Source organism: Prosopis cineraria, unplaced genomic scaffold (genome assembly GCF_029017545.1).
Source record: "Prosopis cineraria cultivar Desert tree isolate PC_DT_omini unplaced genomic scaffold, ASM2901754v1 PC5, whole genome shotgun sequence".
NCBI classification, from domain to species: Eukaryota; Viridiplantae; Streptophyta; class Magnoliopsida; order Fabales; family Fabaceae; genus Prosopis; species Prosopis cineraria.
Window position 1 is genome coordinate 7308821 of NW_026555336.1, and position 8647 is coordinate 7317467.

Below are 8647 nucleotides of genomic sequence, written 5' to 3' on the forward strand. Positions count from 1 at the left end.
AAATTGAAAAACAGATTTTTGTGAAGGATGACCACAATAAAATTAACTTTATCTAGTCTAAAATCCATATGATCGATCAGCTTAATCATTCAAAATCAGCCAATCCATGGCCGCATGTCATTAATCTGCCATAACCCCAAGTGATTCATGATCATAACCATATTATATTTATTCATTAATTTATACAATAATTCAAACGGTAAGGCTGGTAAAGCTATAATTAATTAAGAACCATTTTTAAAATCCAACTTTTCTCTCGCTTTCTTGTATATATATAGGGCCTCAAGACCTCAGATCCCTTGTGCCATATACCACCTCAATCATCATCACTTTCGTTCTTCTTGTACACCTCCGACATAAATCTTAGTACTCCATAATGGGTTCTCTTCCTCAGACAATGTCTGATACCATCCCAGATGCCTGGGATTTCAAGGGTCGTCCTGCATTTAGATCCAAAACTGGTGGTTGGACTTCAGCCGCCATGATTCTAGGTACTTTCTATCTCAAGCTTTTTGGTTTTTTCAGTCACACACACACACACACACACACACAAAAGATACTTAACTAGGTTGTCTGGTTTTTTTGTTGTGGTGGTGATCTGAAATATGTAGGTGGAGAGGCATGCGAGAGGTTGACAACGCTGGGGATTGCTGTGAATTTGGTGACATATTTGACGGGAACGATGCATTTGGGAAATGCTTCATCTGCTAACATAGTCACCAACTTCATGGGAACCTCTTTCATGTTGTGTCTGCTCGGTGGTTTTGTGGCCGACACATTTCTCGGCAGGTTTGACTAGAATATCCCCAGATTCAACTGATGCTTAAAAAAAAAAAAATTGTCGCTGTTCCTATATATATATATATATATATTTAACATATAGCGATTATTGATTATTTAATTCAATCCCTTCTTTCACAGATACCTCACAATCGCCATTTTCGCAACTGTCCAAGCAACTGTAAGAGCTCTATCTTTAACATGGTTAACTTAGTACTTCTATGTATGAAGATTTGATTATTTCATCGGAAAATAATTCGACATCGTGGAGACTAAGTTAGTACAACGACATTAAACTGATCTGGTGATTAACGTCGATCCGACACGTACTCGCCAGAAATATCTCAATGTTTAGTCCAGCGACACTTTTTCCATTCATCAAAAGAACACGGTATCTTTACGACAAATGATCGCAATAAGTGTTTTTTTTTTTTTCCGTCAAAAAATTCCAAATTTGGCATGCTATATAGAGGTTCATGCGAGTTTAGGTGACTAATATTCAGCGAGTAGCAAAAATCTGGCTTGGTTGGAATATATGACTAATATTCTTTTATAGTTTAGGTGAATATACAGTCACTGGATTATATATTGAATATTTCAGGGTGTTACAATCTTGGCGATATCAACAGCAATCCCAAGTCTACATCCTCCAAAATGCAACCCAAACACAGATGCCTCATCATGTGTCCCAGCCAATGACATGCAATTGACGGTTCTCTATTTAGCTCTCTACGTCACCGCCCTCGGAACTGGTGGTCTGAAGTCAAGCGTATCCGGGTTCGGGTCGGACCAGTTCGACGACGCAGACAAAGCGGAGAAGAAGCAGATGCTAAAGTTCTTCAACTGGTTCTTCTTCTTCATAAGCATAGGATCGCTGGCCGCAGTGACGGTTCTTGTTTACATTCAAGACAACGTCGGAAGAGAATGGGGATATGGGATTTGTGCTTCCGCCATCGTGATTGCTCTTCTCGTGTTCTTGTCGGGAACTAGGAAGTACCGGTTCAAGAAACTGGTGGGTAGTCCGTTAACCCAGATCGCGACTGTGTTCGTCGCAGCTTGGAGGAAGAGACACATGGAGTTGCCGTCGGAGCCGTCGTTGCTGTTTAATTTGGATGATATTGCAGACGACGGAGAGAGGAAGAGGAAGCAGAGGTTGCCTCATAGCAAAGAGTTCCGGTAACACATCTTTACCTTATTTCTTGTTTTAATTAATAAAATTTTATTCGTTTTTTTTTTTTTTCATTGAGCGCGCGTGTATCTATAGTATATGTTAAGTCCGGATTAAGATATGGTGATATTAAAGGTAATCACTTTTTTTAATAAAAATTTAAATTTTAATTCATCATAAATTTAAAGGACTAGTCATTTCTATTAAATTTAAGTATTTTCTTTCTTTCTTTCTTTTTTTCTTCAGTTGAATTAATTTTCTCTTTCTTATCGTTAATCCATTGAGTTAAGACTTCTAGCTAGTTTACGTGTCCGGTTTATTTAATGTAAAGGGTCAAGGGATTTTGTCCTCATCCTCTGGTTCCTTCCCACTTCAGTTTTTTACTTTTAACAAAAGAAAAAAAATATATCAATATAAAATATAAATTTTCTTAAGTAAATTAACATAACAGAAATAAAATAAATAGTAATATAAATTATAAAATCAAAATAACAGTTTTTAACTTTTCACGTAACTTTCGTTTTATTCATTCAATCTTCTTTATATATTTCAATAAGATTCAAGTGCTAAAAAACAAGTATATTTATTTAGTAAAATTTTCACTCTCTAAATTTCTCAATCACTTCCTTCTTCCCCAAAATACATGAGCATGAGAATGTCATGGTTTTATATGGGTTTGGTTTCAGTACTAATATGAATACTATAAATCAAATATAGACAGTCCAAATTTCATATTAATTATTTTTATTTCTTTCTAAATTTTTATTTTAATAGATACAGAATTAAAAATTAAGATGATTTTTTTAACTGTCATTCTATTAAAAAATAAATTTAGTATTTAAAATTTTTAAATCTGAACCATTAAATTAAATTTAAATAGTCTAGATATTATCATTACGATGAAGACGCTGATCACTAGGCACTGAAACCAAACCAGTTCACATGTACCTTCCCTAGTAAAAGACTAATTATATGTGGCATGTGGTGGAGGAATTTGTTTGCCAAATCTCAAAATAAAAAACAAAGGGGGCGGGAGGTGAAGAATATCTCTCTGTCTCCTTTATAGTCCTTATCAATCTTGAACAAGTGGTCAACTTTCCCTTTTCTCTTAATCAATTACTTCTGATTCTTTTGTAGTTTTGGGACCATATGGTGAAAAATTATTTCTCCTTTTATTTAATAAGAAGCTAACTTTACACGTATAATCTTTCAATGATCAAATTAAAACTCGTGAGGTTTAATTTCGTGAAAGCATAAATGGTTGAGTATGTATATAAGCAAGGAATATGAAGTGTATATAGAGTGAGTTTTCCAAAGGTTTAGGTAATTAGGTTGTTAGGTGGTTGAAATGGATGTATCAAGATGATAACAGGTAGGTTTCGTGGAAATAATTAGCTTAATTATTTAAGAATTTGAATCTGGTGAGTAATCTAAATTTACCAACTCACTTTTTTCCTTCAATTCAAAACAACCCTCATAATTAGAACACTTAATCACATATGTTGTTCCTTCCAAAGAAAAATTGAAATTTGATACTTTTTGAATATTAAATGATAAAATCTCTAACAATTGTTTGATTAAATCAAATAATTATTATCATATTATATGGGATAATCGTTGAGTGAGTAGATTTATACCATTCACTTGATCCAAATCCCTTATTTGAAGGGTGGGCCTCCATATGCTGAATAATATGAAACTTCACTTTGAATCACAAGCTTAAATGGCTATCAAGTCGCTTTGGCTTGTTGTTCAATGTATGAGCACACCACAATAAGGACAAAATAATATTGGAATATTAAGCCATACTGATCCACTTCTTCATCATGTTGAATCATTTTGTGGAATCTTGCATTGATTAAAGAGGTGGAAAAACAGTCGGTAGTGAAAAATCATATTCAAAAATAAAAGTCAGGAATAGGCAGGGAAGATTTTTTCACGCATCATTTGTCTTGCGCGAAGCAAGTTGTGAGACTTCCCACTTCCATCATCCACTTGTTTAGTATAATTACAAAATTTATTCATTTTGATTTGATGTATATTTGGATACAAATAAAGAGTTTAACGTGTCTAGCTAGTTTAGAAAAGGAGACTTGAATTAGTACCAAAAGTCTCAAATCAGATAAAGTTAAGTTTAATAATTAATATATAATAAACAAGAGCTCATAAATTTAATATTAAAATTTTGAGTTAAAATATGGTGCTGTTTCACTGTATATATGAAAACATTATATGTCTATATAATTTTTATTTTTAATATATATTGTCAGTTAACATGTATCTTACATGTTTTCGAGTATATATAACTTTTTTTTTTTTTTTTTTGGGTTCCTTTTTGATGAGCAGCTTCTTGGATAAGGCAGCAATAAAGAACCCAGAAATGCCTGCAGAATCAACGAGAGAGAGAAAGTGGTATCTATTAACCCTAACTGATGTTGAAGAAGTAAAACTTATAATTAGAATGTTACCCATATGGGCCACTACCATCATCTTTTGGACAGTCTACGCACAAATGACCACCTTCTCAGTGTCACAAGCAACCACGATGGACCTCCATGTCGGAAAATCCTTCAAGATTCCGCCGGCTTCACTCACCGTCTTCTTTGTCGGAAGCATCCTCTTGACGGTCCCAATCTACGACAAAATCGTAGTCCCTATTACCAGAAAACTCCTCAAGAACCCTCAAGGAATGACCCCATTGCAACGCATTGGGGTCGGTTTGGTGCTTTCAACTCTGGCCATGGTCGCAGCAGCACTCACAGAGATCAAAAGGCTAAGATCCGGAAAATCAAACGGGTTGACAAATAACCCGAATGCCCAGATTCCGTTAAGTGTTTTCTGGTTGATACCTCAGTTTCTGCTAGTAGGGTCAGGGGAGGCATTTACGTACATAGGACAGTTAGATTTTTTCCTAAGAGAATGTCCGAAAGGAATGAAGACGATGAGCACAGGGCTGTTCTTAAGCACACTGTCATTAGGGTTTTTTGGGAGCTCACTGTTGGTGACGATAGTTCACAAGCTGACAGGTCACGCGAAGCCATGGCTAGCTGATAATCTGAACCAAGGGAAGCTCTATAACTTCTATTGGCTTTTGGCTATTTTGAGTGCTTTGAATTTTGTGATATACTTGTTTTGTGCACAAGGGTATGTGTACAAGGAAAAGAGGCTCGCTGAGGAAGGCATAGAATTGGAAGAGCAAGATGCTTCGTGTCATGCCTAGAATGAATAATGAGTCCGAATTCTGCACTTCGTGCTTTTCTTTTTTGGATTTAATTTGCACTTTTTAAGTGTATCTTGTTGATCAATGTGTTGAGCAATTTTAAATCTCAGCGGGATGCGAAGCATTGCGTGTGTATCAGTAAAATGACAGCACCTTTTTGTATTAAGAGGAGGCATGATCTTCTTCACAGAGTGTTTGATCATCACACGAACAGCTGAGATCAAATTTAGGAATGAAACAACGTTATTGTCTTATTGATTCATGCACGTGGGGTGCTCGGAATCTGAAAGCAAGGTTGTCGATACCTAATAAAGGGTCTGCATAATGTACAGTGCATGTATCATTTTTTTTTTTTTGGCCTGAGCATATATCATTTGAAAATACCAAGTTACTATATAGAAGAAATTAATGGTTGCTTTCCGTCATCAAAGTCTTGTTTATTTTCTTTCGTACGAGAAACATCTCTCTCCCCGCCTCTCCTCTCTCTCTCTTTCTCTCTCTCTCTAGTCTAGCTGAAAAATGGTGAACAATTATTGATAGGTTGATTTGAAAACAATTAAATAAGAGTAAAGTAGAATGACCTTAGTCCTTTCCATTTTGCCAAGGTTACATGTCTTTGTTTTCAAAACCTATACTTTAGTTTAATTTTAACACTGTTAAGAATATTATATTAAGAATTGTAAAATACTTACTTTTATTTATAATTATATTAAAAATTTTAAAATTATTAATTTTCCCTAATGATCTAATTATCTACTCTCCCCAGAATTTAAAAAATTTAAATAATTAATATGTCAGTATTTAGATAAATAATTTAAAAATGTTGTGTTAAAATTAATGAGATTTTTAAAAAAATAAATATAAATTATATTAAGTAATTTAGTAAATTGAATATTTATTTCATTATATTTTAATTGCATGTTTGAATTTTTTTTAGAAAATCTATGTATTTAATTATTTTTAAAATTACTTAATTAATATGTTTACATAAAAAATTTAAATATAAATAAAAAAGTAAAAAAATATATGCATTAATTTTTTTGATAATTTGAATAATTTGTTGACAAAATTTTTATTTAAAGAAGGGTATTTTAGTCTAACACATGTAACTTAACAATTAATTATTAGTTGGATGGATAGAAATGAGATATTAAAAACAAAAGTCATTAAGGAATGTTTGTAGTTTGCAACTATTTATATTGGTAGAGGTTTGTATAGGTTTCAAAAATAGAATGGAGGTAACTATAGTTAAGGTAAAACATATGGGAGGTTAGGGTATTTTACTCTTAAATTAAATACCATTAAAAATAATAAAATAGACAAAATTGTGTTCTACGTTTAATAGTTGATGCACATGTAAACATATATTACCAGATTTTTTTATTTCTTTTGAACTTAATTATATATTAATCTAAATATAAAATTAAATAAAATAATCATACCTGAAGAGGTCTATCTATTTGATCTAGCTAAATTATCATATATGATGATTCTTGTTTTATCAAATTATTAAGGGACAGTAAGAAGGAAAAATAATTGTCCATTTATACAGAAACTACGAATAGAAAAATAACAGCGGGATATAATTAATTAAATATAGCGTATTATAAAAACATTTTCTGTTTATTTGCACAATAACAGCCATTATGAAAATCACTTAGTCGGTAATTAAACTATATGTTCTCACAAAGAATATCACCACCAAAAGCTGCCATAAAAAATATACTTTTGACAGTCACATTTAAGTGAACTTTAGGCGGTAACTTTTTTAACAACAACCTTTAGTAGTTGCTATCAAAAGTGAACTATATCATAGCCAATACTTTTGGTGACAATATTTATTTTCACTAAAAGTATTTTTAAAAATTAAATATAAATTTAAATTATATAAAATAATTTATAAAATTATCATTTAAATTATTAAAAATTTCTTATGAATTATTTTGAAAATTTAAAATTAAATAAAATAATGAAAAATATATTTATAAAATTGTTGACTACTTGGCATATTGAACACTTGATGCTTAGCTTGGTTTACACATGGTATCCACTTCTTCTGTTGAGCTCTAATGGCTTTTGGACGAGAACTTCATGTGTTTTTGCCTAGTGTATTAAGGTTTCCATTATTATAAAAAAAAGTTACTAATAACATTTTTATAACTAATTATTACTAAGAAAATATGAATAATTAACAAAATCTACCTTGCTATGAGGTAGAAAATGATTAGATGTTAACTAGATTAATCACATATGAGATTCTTATAATTATCTTGTATTATAAAATTATTAGTATTCATTAAAAATTCAACATTATTTAAAATGACTATTAACAAAATTTATGTGGTTGAAATTAGTTTTTTATTAAAATACTTTTTTAAGATATTGAAAAATTGTAGATAAAATATATTTTTAATAAAAGAGGGGAAACATTTAGCCATTTTGAGAGAAGAGAAAATTTTAATCATTTAGTTGATTAATTTTTGAGAAAAATATAGAGAAGAAAAAAGTAAAAGATATTTGACATAAACCAATATAATACATATTTATAAATAAATTATATACCTAATAATTTTCATTTAAAAAATAAAAATAAAATTTAAAAATTGGTTACAATGTATATAAGTATATTATTTAATATAAAATTTGTTTATTTTAAGTTCATTTTCCTAACAAAAATAATATTTATTGGTAAAAAAGATATTTTATTAAAAATATAATTTAAATACTCATATAAATTATTTTATCATATTAATACTTGAAAATAAAAAATAATATATGTATATTTTTTTAATAATATATTATTTGATATATGTGTATATTATTAAATAACATATATTTCATTCCACATATAATAACTATAGGTACATTTCAGTTCGACTGTCAAAGAAGAGAGGTTTAAGGCTTAGAGGTAGGAAGTTAAGGGTTCAAACTTTGACTTTGATATATTTTGTAATAAATATATGACTTGAAGCGTGGTAGTGCCAAAGCACATGAAGTGGCTTGAGGAGGCATGCATATGACAAGTGACGTGGTGGGTAGTGATGACATGGTGCATGAGGTTGTTTAAAAAGGTACCCACAGGGCGTGTGACATGGCACGAAGTGACAGGGTGATGTGGTATCATTTCTTGAACACATGGCCTGTGATATGGCACAAAATGACAAGTGACATAGCATCATTTGCCATATACATAGAAGGTAATGTGGCATGAGGTGGCTTCATGTGATGCACATGTGGCAAAGTTACGTGGCATAAAATAAATTATTATTTTTTATAAAAAAATATTTTGGTGGCTACATTTGTTGCCACTAAAATTAAACTTTTGGCTAAAAGTATTCTTTTGGTAGTGACAATATTTGTCACTACAAAAAAATATTAGTAATGATTGTTATAGTGATGACCTTTTAGTGGTGACTTTAGTGATGATCTTTCGCTGCTAAAAACTTTTAGCAATGACAATCATTGCCAAAAGTTTTTTT

General features: G+C 31.1%; 1 protein-coding gene across 1 annotated transcript; it reads left to right on the forward strand.

Moving 5' to 3' along the window:
* The first annotated feature begins 319 nt into the window (after positions 1–319).
* LOC129310540 (protein NRT1/ PTR FAMILY 6.3-like) lies at positions 320–5598 on the forward strand. The gene is made up of 5 exons (XM_054952406.1): positions 320–491; positions 612–789; positions 922–961; positions 1382–1956; positions 4295–5598. Exons 1-5 carry the CDS (start codon positions 377–379, stop codon positions 5166–5168), a joined length of 1782 nt encoding a protein of 593 aa, XP_054808381.1. The 5' UTR covers positions 320–376; the 3' UTR covers positions 5169–5598.
* The last annotated feature ends 3049 nt before the right edge of the window (positions 5599–8647 follow it).

Excerpts from the sequence above, each read along its gene's own strand:
- LOC129310540 (XM_054952406.1), top strand. The coding sequence starts at position 377 with ATGGGTTCTCTTCCTCAGACAATGTCTGATACCATCCCAGATGCCTGG. Across the intron at positions 492-611 it reads TTCAGCCGCCATGATTCTAG|GTGGAGAGGCATGCGAGAGG; the intron begins GTACTTTCTATC and ends TGAAATATGTAG. Across the intron at positions 790-921 it reads GCCGACACATTTCTCGGCAG|ATACCTCACAATCGCCATTT; the intron begins GTTTGACTAGAA and ends CTTCTTTCACAG.